Here is a 17,475-nt window from a genome sequence, read left to right on the forward strand (position 1 = left end):
GGCGCGGTTCGCCCCGCTGCGCGTGGGAGAGGGGAAGTCCCTTTCTGCCGTTGGGCGCGACTGGCTGGCGTTTGCCATGGAGACGTCTCAGCTACCAGGATGAGGAGCTTGTCTGAGGAGTTTGGTCTGGTCACGGCGCTATATACCGGTCAGGTCAGATTTGACCACGTATTTCCTATGTGACTTTTATCTTATTACGTTTTATAGAATCGTTATAGTTATTGACGGGGTGTTATTCCTATGTGACTTTTATCTTAATTATTACGTTCTATACATAGAATCGTTTAAGTTATTGTCAGGATGTTAGAAAATAGCGTTGAATAGCTATAATGTCTCTTGCTGACCCCTGGTTACCTAATAGCAGACATTATGTCAGGAACGGATAGATTATAACTTTAAGAGATGTCAATCGGATACCAACGTTTGTGGTATAATGAAACCAGAGCCATTGTCATCCCGGTTGGGTATCGGCTTTCCAATGATTTGGGATGAACACCGCTGATGGGTTCACTGATCACTGATCACTGATCCACAGCGAAGGAAGGCCGCGACTCACCAACGGAGTGATTACTGGGAATCGAGTCCTTCCATTTGGACCACGGCTCTGAGATCTGACCGGTACGGCGGGCCGTGCCTACCTCCCTCTCTCTCTCTCTCTCTCTCTCTCTCTCTCTCTCTCTCTCTCTCTCTCTCTCTCTCTCTCTCTCTCTCTCTCTCTCTCTCTCCCTGGCTCCAACTGCTCTCTACCACCGGTGTTTCTGCCGCCTGAACACACAGACACGGAGCTGATCCACGACCGAGTCAGCCGACGGAGACATGACACCGAGCGTCGGCTGGCCGGTGCTCGGTATCGGGGGTAGCGGGTCAGCGGGGTCAGCGGGGTCAGCAGGGGGGGGGAGGTTGTGGAGGGAAGTGATCGGCGAGAGAGTCCGTGAACACACTCGGCTGAGTTCACGGCGGGTGGGGGAAAAACAGACATGAAACTTCGTATGAACCAACTGTGGCTCACGCAGCACGTCTTCACCAGCCTCTGACGTATAAAAGTAGCTCTGTAAAGGCCTCGCCAGGAGCCGTATCTTTCCCATCCACTCGTTATGAGAGGACCGGGGGACTGGCCAGATCAGGGCTGAGGAAAGGGGTTATTCTAAACGTACCGCATCATAGTGCCTCGAAAACTTCGTTAGGTACTTTTCCTGCGAGCTGCTGGATGAGTTAAACCTCACTTTTTTCGCCGCACTTAAAAAAAAAACGGCGGCAGGAGCAGGGGCGGATCCAAGGGGGGGGTCACATGGGTCATGGCCCCCCCCTTGAGGCCCGGGGGCCCAAAGACCTGCCAGGGGCACCACCGGCCTAGCAGGGGTATCACAGTCCTGACAGGGGCACCACAGGACCGCCAGGGGCACCACAGGCCTAGCAGGGACACCACGGGCCTGGTGCCCCTGGGCCCTGACAGGACTGTAACGCCCCTGACAAGCCTGAAGTGTCCCCGGTAGGCACGTGGTGCCCCTGACAGGCCTGAGGCGCCCCTGCAAGGGCGGTGGTGCCCCTGGCAGGCCTGTGGTGTCCATGGCAGGCCTGTGGTGCCCTTGCTAGGCCTCTGGTGCCCCTGACAGGCTTGTAATGCCCCTGGAAGGACTGTGGTGCCCCTGGGCCCTGACAAGCCTGAGGTGCCCCTGACAGGCCAGTGGTGCCCTTGCTAGGCCTGTGGTGCCCCTGGCAGGCCTCTGGTGCCCCTGACAGGCTTGCGGTGCCCTTGGAAGGACTGTGGTGTCCCTGGGCCCTGACAAGCCTGAGGTGCCCCTGACAGGCCCGTGGTGCCCTTGTTAGGCCTGTGGTGCCCCTGGCAGGCCTCCGGTGCCCTTGCTAGGCCACTGGTTCCCCTGGCAGGCCTCTGGTGCCCTTGCTAGGCCGCTGGTACCCCTGCGCCCGGAGAGGACTTGCCCCTGAAAAGTCTGAAGTGCCCCTCGGCAGGCCCGTGGTGCCCCTGACAGGCCCAAGGTGCCCCTGCGAGGCCGGTGGTGCCCCTGGCAGACCTCTGGTGCCCCTGGCAGGTCTGTGGTGCCCCTGGCAGGTCTGTGGCGCCCCTGGCAGACCTGTGTTGACTGGTGCCCCTGCTAGGTCGCTGGTGCCCCTCACAGACCTGTGGTGCCCCTGGGCCTTGACAAGCCTGAGATGCCTGGCTATGACAGGCTCGTGGTGCCCCTGATAGACCAGTGGTGCCCTTGCTAGGCCTGTAGTGCCCCTGGCAGGCCTCTGGTGCCCCTGCTACCCCTGCGCCCGGAGAGGACTATGGTGCCCCTGAAAAGCCTGAAGTGCCTCTCGACAGGCCCGTGGTGCCCCTGGCCCCTGACAGGCCCAAGTTACCCCTGCGAGGTCGGTGGTGCTCCTGGCAGACCTCTGGTGCCCCTTGCAGGTCTGTGGTGCTGGTGCCCCTGGCAGGCCTGTGTTGACTGGTGCCCCTGCTAGGCCGCTGGTGCCCCTCACAGGCCTGCGGTGCCCCTGGAAGGACTGTGGTGCCCCTGCCCCTAGGGGTGCTCATGGGCCCAACAGGTCCGTTGTGCCCCTGACAGGCCTGTCGTGTATACTTGCTAGACCTTTGGTGCCCCTACTTCCTGGCAGGCCTGTGGTGCCCCTGGCGGGCCTGTGGCGCCCCTACAAGGCCGTAGGTGCCCCTGAAAGGTTTGTGGTGTCCCTGGAAGGACTTTGGTGCCCCTGACAAGCCTGAAGTGTCAAGGACAGACCCTTTAGACGCCAGGGTCAAGTTCGTCGGACTGACAACGATTTGCTTACCTGATAACGTTCCTGTTAAGTACTCACTACTCAGCGTCCACAACATATATACACATAGCATCTATGCACATAGCACATTCATATATACTTGCTTACAATTGGTAAATGTGGTTGTGGCTAAGAGTTAAGATACTGACTAAAAATAAAAAATAAAAAGAAAAAAAAACTGAAAATGGGGGCACCACCAAAATGAAGTGGACGAAATCCGTTGAGTTTTTAATTTTGGGTATAGGTAGGGGCACCACTTCGATTCATGACCCTCCCCTTGGAGTTTTCCTGGATCCGCCCCTGGGCAGGAGCGCCAAATCCTGGTGGCATGTAGGGAATCCATTGAAGTTCATTGCGATGAAATTTCAAACAAATCGATGGGGAAAATTAAGATTGAGGTTTTAGTGACGTCATAACTCCTGAGTTTCCGACCAACAACGGTATGTGTTAAAAAATCATAAACTCACAGAAAAGCCTTAGACACATGCACTGGCGGATCCAGGGGGGGGGCCACCGGGGCCATGGCCCCCCCCAAAAGCCTGAAAGGGGGGGCCAACATATCTTTTGGCCCCCCCCCAAAACGCTTGGAGAAAAATTAATGTGAGAAGGTTGCGTAGTAGATACCTACTAGAATCAGCAGCGTGATTCAATAGCGTAGAGAAAGTCAGGGGCGCGGGAACTACTTTCAGACTGGGGGAGCACACCATAATAGAGATCAACCTAGGGTCCCCCCAAATCTAGTTTTCTCACCGGTTTTAGGCCACTTATTTTTCATCCCTTGGCTTTTTCAACAAAAAAAGAAACAGTTGCAAAAAAGGACGGTATTCCGTCTGAAAGTTGTGGGGGCACCGCCCCCACTGGCGGATCCAGGGGGGCCACCGGGGCCATGGCCCCCCAAAAGCCTGAAAGAGGGGGCCAACATATCTTTTGGCCCCCCAAAACGCTTGAAGAAAAATTAATGTGAGAAGGTTGCGTAGTAGATACCATAATCAGCAGCGTGATTCAATAGCGTAGAGAAAGTCAGGGGCGCGGGAACTACTTTCAGACTGGGGGAGCACACCATAATAGAGATCAACCTAAGGTCCCCCCAAATCTAGTTTTCTCATCGGTTTTAGGCCACTTATTTTTCATCCCTTGGCTTTTTCAACAACAAAAAAAAGAAAACAATTGCAAAAAAGGACGGTATTCCGTTTGAAAGTTGTGGGGGCACCGCCCCCACTGGCGGATTCAAGGGGGCCACCGGGGCCATGGGCCCAAAAAGCCTGAAAGAGGGGCCAACAATCTTTTGGCCCCCCAAAACGCTCGAAGAAAAATTAATGTGAGAAGGTTGTGTAGTAGATACTTACTAGAATCAGCAGCGTGATTCAATAGCGTAGAGAAACCCAGGGGCGCGGGAACTACTTTTAGACGGGGGGGGGGAGGTCACACCATGATAGAGATCAACCTAGGATCCCCCAAATATAGTTTTGTCGCCGGTTTTAGGCCACTTATTTTTCATCCCTTGGCTTTTTCAACAAAAAAAAAGAAAACATTTGCAAAAAGGAGCGGTATTCTGTCTGAAAGTTGTGGGGGCACCGCCCGCACGGCCCCAGAGTTGGGGGGGGGGGGGCAAGCTGCCACCACTGCCCCCTCCCCCCGGTTCCCGCGCCTATGGAGAAACTACCGGGTTTACTAGCTTCCTTCATAAAGTGTCGTCATGTCTTATCGTCACCCGAGAAGGTCTTATTGCATAAATATCGATTGAGCTGTCAAGTTAACAAACTTGCTGTGGCAGCCTCACCTGACATGACCCGGTAACTTTTCATTCACGGAATATGCGCAATAAATTTTTTTTAGGAAAACTCCCTGAGTTTTCGTTGAAAAAAAACTTGTTTTGTTTCGTAATTGTACAAGAAGCATATGAGGGACCTTTTTGTCCCTTCCTGCGAAACGGTAAAAGACTTATTTCGGTCACAGCTCAGGCCAATCTCTAAGGGTCAGTCGGGTCACTTATTTCTTAAAAGGGTCCTTACGGCATCCAAGGACCAATTCCGGCTTTTGAGTGCGCCACATCAGCATTTGATGCTACGACAGATGTCGAAATCTGAATATATGTTACAGGCCGTATGAAAATTCGGTCCGTTTGCAAACGGCCTGGCCCAGTCAGGCCATATGAAACTACCTGAAAACACCGGCCGTTTGCAAACTATGACCTGTATCAGACCGTTTGAAAACGACCTAGTTAGTTTCGGCCTAGCGGATCCAGGGGGGCCACGGGGTCATGCCCCCAAGCCTGAAAGGGGAACAACATATATTTTTTGTCCCCAAAAACACTTAAGAAAAATGAATGTGAGAAGGGCGTAGTAGGTAGAGAGAAAATACCGTATCATTAAAAATCTGTGAGCTTGATAAAAGTGTTGGTCTTGTCTTCACCCAAGAAGTTCTTATTGCACACTTTAACCATGGATGAAAGAACCTCCATCCCCTGGTTCTCCTTCATCCATGCTTTAACTCTCGATCGACGTGTGAAGTTATCGTGTAAGGTATCATGAAGCCGATCGCGACGAAACTTTAGTACCCTCATGGTGACAAAGTCTGAAAATTTCATGACCCTGACCCAAGTGAACTTTGACTTGTGGCCTATTTCTCGAGACTATCCGTGCGTTCGGAGAGCATGGAATATTCACCGTCCCCGGGAATATTCCCCGTGCCGCGTTCGGAGGCGTATCTCTCTGAACGGCTAATCTCCGGAAATATTCCGCGCGCATGGAATATTCAACGGATTCCACATGGAATGTGCCTCTCCGAACGCACCATATGTTTGGCCATGTTGGAGGCCATGTTTGGCCGGAATAGCGATTCGGCGTATGTCGGCTCACATTATCCGCGCTTTCATAGTCTTTTCGTGGTTTAAAACGCTCAAACATGTGATATGATGTTGCTCCCACGCATTAGGGCGGATGCCAATGTCACCTTACGGTCAAGTCAGGTCATTGACCTTTGATGACCTCGGTGCACTTTTCCGAGTTTAACATGTTTCTAGGATAGTTTCGTTTAGCTGATTTTGAATTTAGCATTTTGCAGCCATTTGAACATTTACGAAGTAGTTTTGATGCCTTCGTATCATGTTACGTAGCTGCCAGTGGTAGTGGACACCTGCTATACGGACGCCCATAAGTACCCCTACTGGTTGATCTGACCTGACCTGCCCCGACATGGTCTAAACGCATGAAGACATTATCTATGATCCAAACTAACATGAAATTTGTGATCAGCACAAAAAAAAAACGTATTACAGCCTTACTTTAGGAGGTTCTGACAGGTCCTGATTTTTCCATCTTTTGGGTCTGTGACCTGACCTGGGCGGTGTTTCACGGCACGCTGCCAGCCGCTGCCAGCGCTGATGGCACTTTTGGTTTCAATGGAGACATCAACAAGCCTATACCCACAACACTACCGAAGGCTGACCTTAGCTCGCGGAATGCGCTGTCAGCGGCTGTCAGCACGACCGTGAAACACCGCCCTGGAAGGTCAACCAATGACCAAGGACCTTAAAATCGGGTATCATCGGCTTCGTCTCGTCACTCACGGGCAACACGCCTGTTTTTTTCCGCGAGCTCTAGCTTAATCAGGGGCCGAACGGCAGGGGGTCCAACCGACACCTCCCAGCCCGCGAAGGCTGCGCCACGCACCGACCCGGAGCGGGCTAATTGGTCGACAAAAGCAATTTGAAGTGTTTTCAAAGTAATATTTAGGCTCGGGTTGGGTGGGCTACCATTTCTATATTTTTTTATTTTTAGTTTTAAAAAAATATCGTTTCAGGGCTGTGACGAAAAAATAAGTGGCCTAAATCCGATGAGAAAACAGGATTTGGGGGTACCCTAGGTTTGGTTACTTGCAGGAGTTGGCCCCCCCCCCAAAACGCAAGTCTGGATCCGCCAGTGGACACATGCCGTTACGACCATTAGACTGTTTCAGGTGACACCGTTCTCTCAGTCTTATATACCGTACGTTCTCTGTTTTAGAAATGGAGACCGGACAGCTCCAAGAGGAGGTTATCCAGATGAAAGAACAGATGGCACTATTGAAGGAGGAACTGACACATCGCCATCAAGAGGACATTGCCCGTTTGAATGGGGAACTGACCCCTCCGAAGGAAAACTGTGACCACCTGAGTGAGCAGGTGGTCGGCTTGGAGGGAGAAGTAACCACACTGAAGGGAGACAACGCCACACTGAAGGGAGACAACGCCGCACTGCGTCAGGAGGTGGTCCATCTACGTGAAGAAGTTTTCCGCCTGCGACAGGCTGTCCTCGAGGAGCGCACCACTCGCCAGGTCGTCGTGGAGGAGCTGCGGCAGGAGGTCCGCCGGCGAGCGGCGCTATCCGACCGTCTACAGGGGTGAGACTGAGAGGCAGCAGGGGGGCACCAGGGGTTAATCGGTGGGATGACACTAGGGACTAACAATAACAGTAAGCCGGCCTTGATTGCAAGAAATAACTCTTCAGGTGTGGACAGCTGGTCTGTACGAGTCTGTACGGGTCTCGTATGTCAAGATGGTTGTGGAGGCAATTGTCTGTAAGAGTTAAATATGTTTGTGAAGAAACTTTGGAAGAGGTTACTCGGTTTTGTACACAGTTTGTCTGTTAGAGTATGCATTATTTTGTGGATAGTTTGTCTGTAAGAGTTGGTACGTGCATCTTATTTTGTGAATAGTTTGTCTGTAAGATGACACTCGTTTTGGTAGCCAGCTTGTCTGTAAAAGACTGGGAGGCAGCAGGAGCTAGACTGGGTTTGGGAAAGGACTCTGTGGCCTTACCTGGGTCAATGGTACGGTGCTGCCCCGGAAGTGAAGATATCTGGAAATTATCGCCAAACCACTGACCTCTGGTGACGTCACACCTTGTCACTCTGACGTCATTTTGTCACAGTGACGTCGAAGAGGTGATGACGCTGAAGGACGGAACCGGCGACAAGTGTGACGTCATCAGCACCTGTGACGTCATCACCCAAGATAAGGAGGAGGCGGGGCTGGCGGGCGGTGACGTGCGAGAGGCTGTACCGCGATGGCCTTCTCTTATTTATCTCCTGGACCACGACGTGCTGAAGGTGGTGCTGAGCAAAATGGACTGCTGGGAAATGATCCGCGCCAGGCGGGGTAAGTGTTCTGGCAACTGACATTGTTTGCAGGACGGTAGAAAAGAGTATAGATCATGCTTCATTATGATATACAGTCCTTCTTGGAGTTCCTTTCCTAGAAACCGGCGAGCTCGGCACGAGACATTACATCACCGGCAGTCCGGAAGTCGGAACCGGGACAGACAGACTGGCAAAGGGCAGGCTGGCACAGGATTCGTATGTGAATTCAGGGCTGCTCGGTATACTCTTTATTATAGAATAGCTTCTTCTTTTAATTAAAGATACCAAAGCTGTCTTTAAATGAACAATGACGTTCTCGTCAAAGTGCTCCTTCTTTTTTTGTTCCTTCGGTGCCGACAGTCTGCCGTCGGTGGCGGTCCGCCGTCGACGATATCGTCGGCGACTGTCGGCGGGAGCTAACCGATCAGCAAACCCGCGGTGGCAAGGTCCCGGCGCCGGCTACGGGCCTAGAGCTCGTATTGAAGACACAGGACCAGCCAAAGATGACCGAACTGCGGGCGCCGACCGCTGAGACGGACACCGACCTCCGACTGGTCGGTGAGTCCTCAGTTTGAGCTGCACTGCACATAACCTGGTGCGGTGTACCCTGCTGTAACTGTCATGCCTTGTTCTGGCAGTCTCATCACTATGGGGACTGGGGGGGGGAGGGAGTTAAAGTCATGTGACACGTACATCATAATCAGCATTTCACAGAATCGGGGTTTGTTGATAAGTGTTGACAAAATTTGAGCATATCGTCTTTCTGACTTTCGGTCGCCGGCCGGGGTAACTTTTTCAAACATTCTACATCCGTGATCAGCAACATTTGGTTTTGTAAAGTCCGCGTCCTCGATAGGCCTGTATTGGCTGGCTGCCCGGCACCGACTGACCCAGCCGGCCAGGAATTGGTCGGCGGTCACAAGATCACGTGATCACAGAGGAGGGCGGGGCGCCACTCGCTACAGTGCGGACAGGCCGGCACGGCACTTAATACACTCAGACACTACACCTCCCCGACACCAAAATGACACATTGAACGAGTCAATGGTCAGAGTTAACAAAACAAAATTAACTGAATCAGTCACGGTTTCCACCGGATAGAATCACGGCACATCAGTGTCCGAAACGATCAGGCGCTCGCCTCACGCGCACAGGATAGCGCCTTTCTTCCCCATCGGCATCCCTCGCTCCCACGCCGTCAGCGACGCGGGCGGGAGACGCGGCTCGGCGGTCCTCGGGCGGCCGAACAGAGTCCCCCGGCTCGTCGACGTCGACAGGGGACGCAGGCCTCACCGCCTCTGCGCCTCCTCCTGGCGAGGCCAGGGCAGTGCCCAGCGGCGTAGCGGCATGCGAGCCGCCGGCGGAGCCAGAGCGCGCTCCCACACCAGGGCACGGCGAGTCCGGATGGCTGTCGCTCGGCTCCAGGGATCCACGACATCGGCTGGGGGAAAAAGTCGGCACCCGCGTCAAGGACACGGAATCGTTCTCGCCCTCGCGCGAGCGCGCTGCGGGACATGATCGTGGGCGAAGCTGATTGATGTGTCTCTTACAGATGTCACCAGTGTCGAAACGCACTGTAAACATCGGGTGAAAGCACCTGACAATCGAGGCTGGACGCCAAAACGCCTTACCCTGACGGTAGTAGCGAGCGAGCACCATATCTCCTGGAGACAGCGTTGGCCGGCTGGTAGGGTGACGCTTCTTGTGCTGCTGAACTTGGGTGAACTGCTTCGTCCTGACGTTGCGCTCCAGACTGGGCTTCAGGCGGTCAAATCTCGTCACCGGCTGGTAGCCCAGCAGGAGCCGTGAAGGCGTTTCACCGGTCGTAGCATGCCGGGTGGTTCTGTAGAAAAACAGCCATTTTGAGATACGATCACTTACTTGATCAGCTGACATCTTGTTGAGCCGAATCTTCAGCTCTCGCACCGCTCTCTCAGCCAGCCCGTTGGAAGACGGCATGTATGGAGCGGTTGTCCTGTGAACGATTGCATTTCTGGTGAGGAAAGTCTGGAATTCCTCACTGGTAAAAGTAGGTCCGTTGTCTGACACTATCATGTCAGGAAGCCCAAAGCGACTGAATATGGCAGTGAGACGAGAAATCGTAGCCTGAGCAGTGATCGACGTCATCTCTTCAACCTCAATCCATTTTGAAAATGCGTCAACTAACACCAGATAGTACCTTCCACGCACAGGCCCAGCAAAATCAACATGCAGGCGAGACCAAGGACGCTGCGGCCACTCCCATGGATGGAGTTCTTCCTGTGGTGGATCGGGACGGTGGAGCTGACAGATATCACATCCGGACGACATTTGCTCTATATCTCGATCAATTCCGGGCCACCAGACTGCGGACCGAGCCATAGATTTCATTTTTACGACACCGAAATGACAGGCGTGCAACTCAGCTAAGACGGTGCTGCGGGCTTTTGGTGGGATGACTACACGATCACCCCACATGATGACATTGCCTAGCTCGTACAGCTCAGCTTGACGGGCACTGTAAGGCCGCAATTCATCGCCCGGTTCGCGTGCCCAACCAGTCCTAATGCAGCGAACCACCTTGCAAAGAACAGGGTCTCGTGCTGTCATCACTCCCAATTTTTCTGGGCTCAGACTTCCTATATCCTCTAACTGAGTCGTTAGGAGCACTCTTTCTGCCTCTGTATCATCGCTGACGGGCATGTCTAATGCCGAGCCCGTCGGCAGTCTACTGAGGCAGTCGGCGTGAGGAATGTCACGAGTAGATTTGTGACGAATAGTGTAGGAAAACTCTGACAGTCGAAGAGCCCACCTCTTTAGCCTGCTGCTGGTCATCTCTGGCATGCTCCTCGTCTCCCCAAACAAAGCTAGAAGAGGCTTGTGATCTGTTTCCAAGATAAAGGGCAGTCCGTACAAGTACTCACGGAACGCAGTAACGCCGAAGATAATTCCCAATGCCTCGCGCTCAATCTGGCTATACCGAATTTCGGCAGAGTTCAGGGATCGAGATGCAAACCCAACCGGTTTTTCTGTGCCGTCTGTGAACCGGTGCGACAGCACAGCGCCGATGCCCCTGGAGGACGCGTCGCAGGTGAGTACCAGGGGTACATCTGGGTTATAATGCACTAAAATGCGATCGGAGGCGAGCAGTCGTTTGCACTCATCGAACGCATTTTGTTCTCGTTTTCCCCATGTCCATCCAACATTTTTCTTCAGCAAGGAGAAAAGCGGGCTAAGCACGTGAGCGCGACCTGGCATGAATTTTGAGTAGTAGTTTACCATTCCAAGGAATGATTGCAGCTCTTTTGCGTTCTTTGGCGTCGGGACACCGAAAATGGCATCGAGCTTGGCCTGGGTTGGCCGAACACCATCTTTGCTAATCACGTGTCCCAGATATTCTACTGATGGCACGAAGAAGCTACACTTGTCCTCTCTCACCTTGACGCCAGCGTCCTGGAAACGCCGCAGCACCTCCTCCACAGTCTTCAGCAGCTCCACTTCGTCGCACCCAGAGACGAGCACGTCGTCCAGGAAGACGAACACATTCTGCAGACCGGCCAGCAGCTTCTCCATCTCCCTCTGGAAGAGTCCCACGGCTGCATTTATCCCGAACGGTACACGTTTGTAGCGGTACAGGCCTTTTGGCGTGTTAATGGTTAGCAGATATCTCTGCTTTTCGGACACAATGAGCTGCTGGTAGGCACGGGACAAATCAAACTTGGCAAAAACTCTTCCCCCAGACATTTGTGCGAACAGATCTTGAACTCGAGGTAATGGGTATCTATCGACACGGATGGCCCGATTGGCCGTCTGTTTAAAGTTGCCACAAATGCGAATTTTACCGTCCGGCTTCAAGACTGGAACGATCTGGCAGGCCCAGTCTGACGACTTCACCGGCTCTAGGACACCGGCTTCCACCTCCGCCTGAAGCTGCTCCTCCACCCGGCGCCTGTAAGCATAGGGTAGGTGTCGTGCTTTCATGAACCGGGGCGACACAGTCTGGTCCACGTCAAAAGAAATTTCGACATCCTTGAAACATCCCAGCTCCTTTGAAAACACATCATTGTACTTGGCCTTCAGCTTGCCTACTACATCGCCAGGTGACTCACCCAGGTTTCTCACCTGCTTGATGCCGCGCCAGTCAAGCTTCAGTGTCGCCAACCAATCACGGCCCAGCAGATTCGGCCCGTGTGACTCGACGACCAGAACGGGCAGGTCCAGATGCTGGCTTTCGTACCTCACAACGGCGCTGAACTCACCGATGACAGGGATGGCGTTTCCCGTATACGAGCGCAGCCTCGCCTCTGACCTGGAGAGCGTCAGCCCGCCATGCCCCCCGTTGTCCGACACATTCCGAAACGTTTCGGCGGTCATCAGAGTGCTAGTCCCGGTCGGTCACCGGTCCCCCGCCCCGGCCGGCCAGCCTGCCGCGACCCGGCGGCCGCCGCGGCTCGACCGCGACCCACTGACCTTGACCCGGTCACGGAACCGGCGCGCTGCCGGTCAGAAATCAGCTGATCGGCGCGGTGTACCGCTTCAGATTCCAGCGAACCGACGGCACGGCCCGCCGCGAGCTGACCCACGTCTCTGGTGACCGACTCCGCCGCCAACGCCAACCTCTCGGCCATGACGAACGTCAGGGAGTCCTCCTCCGCCAGAAGCCGCTTCTGCAACACGGAGTCTTTGACCCCGCACACAAGTCTGTCACGAAGCATGCTGTCCAAAGTCTGACCAAAATCACATTTTTCGGCCAATCTCTTGAGGTTAGCGACGTAATCAGCAGCTGACTGATGAGGTTCCTGAATGCACTGATTGAACTTAAACCGGCTGAGTATCACTGATTGCTTGGGTGCTAAATGCCGACCCACTCGCTCCAACAACTCCACATATGGAAGTCCAACAGGTGATGCCGGTGACAAAACTGACTTGATACTCGTATAAGTTTCTTGGCCAACAGATGCAAGTAATAAGGCTTTTTTGCGCTCATCCTCAGTGATACCTTGTGCAAAACAAGAAAATTCAAATCTTTCGACATATTCCTGCCAATCTGTACTCGCCTGGTATTCACCGATGCCAATAGCCGACATTCCAGGAGGGCTGGTCACCTTGCTCTCGTTGGTCATCGCCGCCTGTGAGTGGTTGCCTCGTCGCCACTGTAAAGTCCGCGTCCTCGATAGGCCTGTATTGGCTGGCTGCCCGGCACCGACTGACCCAGCCGGCCAGGAATTGGTCGGCGGTCACAAGATCACGTGATCACAGAGGAGGGCGGGGCGCCACTCGCTACAGTGCGGACAGGCCGGCACGGCACTTAATACACTCAGACACTACAGGTTTCTTCACTGACGGTGATGCTGTATTACAGCGGACACCTGTCATGCTCTAGAGAAGGCCAACCTCCGTGGCTTCAAGCTGAGAGTCTCTGCTCTGCGTCGGCTGGCGCGTGCCAACGCTTCCAGTCTGCGTGAGCTGACGCTGCCGGCCGGCATCAGCGACTGGCAGCTGGAGGCGCTGCTGGAGCCGCTGAAGGCTCTGGAGAGGCTCGATGTGAGCCCACCCGTGGACAGCTCCGGCAAGTGGCTGCGGCTGCTGCCCAAGTCGCTGAGGAGACTGGACATTACTGGTGAGGACGGCTTCGTGGTGATTTGGAGCAGAGATGTCAATCGGATACCAACTCTTTGGTATACCGATACCAAACCGATACCAACTCGGTATTTGGTATTTCAATCCTAATGTGTTTGGTATTTTGTTGGTATCATGAACCCTCGCTAATGTTTAAGAGGCTAAGAAATCGGCAAAAAGGTGGTATTTTCCTCATGTTCCCAAGTTGGTTTGGCTTCGGTATTTCTCCACGGTTTTGGTTGGTTTTTGGTTTGGTATCGGTATTCCGATTTTCCGTAATTGACATCACTAATTTGGAGGAATGCGTTAGTTACTAGCGCTTTTTTCGTCAGCACGGACCTGATAAAGTTATCGCTTTGTGAGTCTGGCTGTCGTGAATGACGTAGGTAGGCTAAATAAAAAAAGCTATTGTCTCGCTGGTTGGTGACGATGTTTCTCTTCCCTGTGTTGATGGGGGATTGTGTTGCTCTCCACAGGATCGGGTATGACCGAGGCACCATTAAAGGTGCCGCGATGGCCGACGTCTGAACTGGATGTCAGTATCCAGCAAGGCACGGCCACACTTCTGGACCAGGTGGCTGTTCTAGCGACCCGCACAGTCACGGGGCTGGCCATATGGGGTGAGCATCAACAGCACGAGCATTTCATCTCCCACTCCCACATCTTTCCCAGAATTACAAGGGCCGATATATCGTGATTCGTGATCATGACAGACGAATGGGGTATATCACCCGTAGGCGTATGTAAGTATGTACAATGTACATACATTCAATAATTTTTTGCCTACAAAGACGCTGGTCTCTGTAGGTACCGTGCGCAATAAATTTAGTCTTATTCCACGCCCACCCGTTCTGTTTGTAGTTTGTAGTACATGTTTCACGGCTGAGGTGCTAATGCACACGCCCATGACAACGTGCCGCTTATGCATCTCAAGTGCAAAGGGCCAGATTCGGGATTGTGCTCGAGGCTGGTACGCTGTTAGAGACCAATTAGAAGGGTAGCCCACACAAAGCAGTTTGGTCTTCCTTTGTATGTGGGTACGTGCAGGATCCACTAATCTGCTCGCCCGCTCGTTACGTGAAAGACGTCTTACTGGTTATTAAATTTTGCTATGAATATTAGTGATATTTGCCATTTCAGTTCGTATGTTTGTCTGTATATATATATTTTACAGCGTCACCGTCCGTGACACCGGAAGCGACGGGACGCCTCCTGACTGTCCTCACCAGCTTGGAGGACGTCCCTCTTAATGGAGCAAACGCCATTTCCGAAACTACGCTAGCCGCCCTTCACTGCTGTTCCCAGCTGGATACACTGGTGCTCTACGACACCCGGCCCCTCGCGGACATCCCTGCCCTGACCCAGTCAGAGGTGGCAGCCGTCTGCAGGTCAGTCGGCCGGACGGCGCAGGCGGGTATTATGTGCACTCTGGATAAACCGCAATAACCCCAGTGATAGCGCATCCGGTGGAGGTTTACATAGTAATACGAGCACGGGGACACTGGAAATGGAAATTAACCCTATTTGTGGCAGGGGGGTTGTTTTCATCCACCCGTCAGGTTTTTCGGGAATATCTCCGAAACCGCTGAAGCTAAGATGCTGAAATTTTCTGACTTTTCCTAAAATTAAATTGGGCACATTCCCTGAAAATTTCAAGGTCATAACTTTACCAGGGGCGGCTCCAGAGCACTGGGAATTGGGGGGTCCTATTCGTGAAGCGAGTCATTTGGGCGAAGATCACGATGCTGATGTATTATAACTGTATGCACCAGTTTTACGAACAGTGAATGAAAGGTATCATGTGATAACATATACCTACAAAGTTATTGTGCATCCTCTTTTGACACGTTTTTGCTATAATAGGCGGATCCAGGCGTCCAAAAAGGGGGGTATGTTTTACCTCCCAACATAGGTGCCCTGACACCGCCTATGCATGACCAATACAATTGTAGTCGTTCTCTCATAAGAAAATTGTAACATGACAAGGCCATTACCACCCTTTTTAGAAACAGTACCAACAAAAACCTTATTTACTATACTTTTTGTGTACCCCCAATCTCAATGATCTGTATCCGCCTATGATTTTTGAAAATGCATATTTTTAGGATCCATGTGAATTCCTGGTTCATTCTCTATCGATCGGCAAAAGTTGCGTTAAGCTTGGCTCAGAACCCTGGCCGTGATAAACAGTCTAAAATGTATCTGCAATTTGCCCGTTTTTACCCCCCTCTACCCCCCTATTGACATTTTTAATTTTTATTTTTTTAGAAATGTAGATCACGTTGAGCGAAATCGAATGCCGTTTGAATTTTGAAAATCGGCCCGTTAGATCTCGAGATATCAGGGGGGGGGTCGTAAACAGCCCCCCCCCCCCCTGCCACTAATAGGGGTAGCCAGGAGCCTGCCACTAATAGGGTTAACTCGTAACAGAAGGATAGGCATCCACAAGCAGACTTTTTGATTCAGGTGGTTGTGTTGATGCGATGGAAACAGACAGACAGACGGACAAACGGACGGGCAGCTACAGTATCTGGACTTCAGACTGGTATTAATATAGATATGGACATAATATTGGGTGGCATAATGCTCATATACACAGTATCGTGTGAAACGTGCGTAGCAAATTGCAGGACAAGACTGGAAACTTGAGATAGCCTGAGGTACATATGTTCTGTTATGAATGGCATTGTAAATACATGGTGTATCCGTGTCGAGTCGCCCGCTGCGCTGGTGCCACTGTGGGACTGTGTCCTGTATACTGACCTGTTCTGTTTTGTTGTGATCTATTGCAGGATGGCACTGACCTGCCGAAAACTGAAGACCCTGGCAATTAGTTCCTCCACTGAAAACTGCCAGGCTGTCCTAACCGCCCTGCACGAGACAGACCTGGGATGTGACAGTGGCCAGTCCCGTACCATCAATCTCTGGGTCCCAAGTAAGTGACGGCGTCTCTGACCACCCACACCAGCCGACACGGCGCCACCGGCCTCTCGGACACGCACACTGACGCACGTGACGTCACTAGTACTGACGTCACATTTGGTTACGTGTAGCTCCGTTAGTGACGTCACAGTATCAGTATCAACCCTCATGACGTCACTAGTCAGTGATACACACATTGTCATTGTATTTGTTTATACCTGTAAGTGTAAGTGTTTATACGGTACCTATATCTGTAAGTGACGTCATCAGTCTGAGTTGCTCCATGTGACATCACTAGCAATCAGTGTGTAATCTGACGTGCTCTGTTTCCAGAGTCTGTATACGACAAGCTTACTAAGCCTCCCAACGGTAGCCAAATCACCGTGTACTCTCTAAAAGCCTGACTAATCAGTGCCTCGACCGCTCCGGTGCCGGGCGGCAGTTTCGGAACTGGACAACAGGTGGCAGCACCATGTCCCGTCGGCAGTGCTGTTTGATTTAGGCACAGATTGCTACGTTTGTTGACAATGCTTTGATAGACTAGACAGTGGGTATATTTAGTATCTGAGATTTATCACGCTACTGGCCAATGTCCAGCCGTCGGTAAACCGTTGTCACCGTGCCGGAGGTACCGCCATGATGACGTCACGTGTGTTCGTTACGTTCATGTGATATCACCTGGTAGCCACTAAAACTCGATTAGTGGTTGAATTCAAGAGTTGAATTAGTCTCTAAGGTCGCCGTGTTCTGGGCCTTTTGTTTTCTGTGCATGTCAGGAGTCAGGACTGAGATGTAATACACTACCTTTGCCGAACTGGCCAACGCAGCCTTGGTGTTTTCTCTGACGCCATTAGCGAGTGGTGGTGTCAGTTAAATGTACCTAATTGAGATATCGATACCACACCAATTACCTACCAAAATCAAAGCCATAGAAAGTATAGCAAAAGCAGCCGAGAGAATTGAAAGACATGCATAATTAGCCCGATTCAGAGCATCACTTACATAACTGTGAGCTCTCTCTCTCTCTCTCTCTCTCCTCTCTCTCTCTCTCTCTCATCT

The 17,475-nt window shown here is 52.3% G+C and overlaps 1 protein-coding gene and 1 long non-coding RNA gene across 3 annotated transcripts in view; one reads left to right on the plus strand and one right to left on the minus strand.

The window, feature by feature from the left end:
• LOC122370068 overlaps positions 1 to 17,242 on the plus strand; it is a 54,457-nt gene extending 37,215 nt beyond the window's left edge. The window contains exons 10-17 of the mRNA XM_043345331.1: positions 6,783 to 7,158; positions 7,689 to 7,915; positions 8,257 to 8,454; positions 13,238 to 13,495; positions 13,971 to 14,114; positions 14,669 to 14,882; positions 16,287 to 16,429; positions 16,750 to 17,242. Coding sequence (XP_043201266.1) covers positions 6,783 to 7,158; positions 7,689 to 7,915; positions 8,257 to 8,454; positions 13,238 to 13,495; positions 13,971 to 14,114; positions 14,669 to 14,882; positions 16,287 to 16,429; positions 16,750 to 16,820 — 1,631 coding nt within the window. The 3' untranslated portion in view covers positions 16,821 to 17,242. The remainder of the gene's footprint in view (positions 1 to 6,782; positions 7,159 to 7,688; positions 7,916 to 8,256; positions 8,455 to 13,237; positions 13,496 to 13,970; positions 14,115 to 14,668; positions 14,883 to 16,286; positions 16,430 to 16,749) is intronic.
• On the minus strand, positions 9,295 to 11,985 carry LOC122370063. Of its 2 annotated transcripts, XR_006254507.1 has the most exons (4): positions 11,718 to 11,985; positions 11,314 to 11,454; positions 9,778 to 9,871; positions 9,295 to 9,337 (listed from the first exon to the last, which is right to left on the minus strand). It is a non-coding gene; the product is annotated as an uncharacterized LOC122370063 (long non-coding RNA). The 2 variants fall into 2 exon arrangements; XR_006254508.1 differs by lacking the exons at positions 9,295 to 9,337; positions 9,778 to 9,871 and adding an exon at positions 9,371 to 9,739 and having other exon boundaries at positions 11,718 to 11,984.
• Positions 17,243 to 17,475: the final 233 nt, after the last annotated feature.

This window comes from Amphibalanus amphitrite, unplaced genomic scaffold (genome assembly GCF_019059575.1).
Source record: "Amphibalanus amphitrite isolate SeventyFive unplaced genomic scaffold, NRLGWU_Aamphi_draft 001094F_arrow, whole genome shotgun sequence".
NCBI classification, from domain to species: Eukaryota; Metazoa; Arthropoda; class Thecostraca; order Balanomorpha; family Balanidae; genus Amphibalanus; species Amphibalanus amphitrite.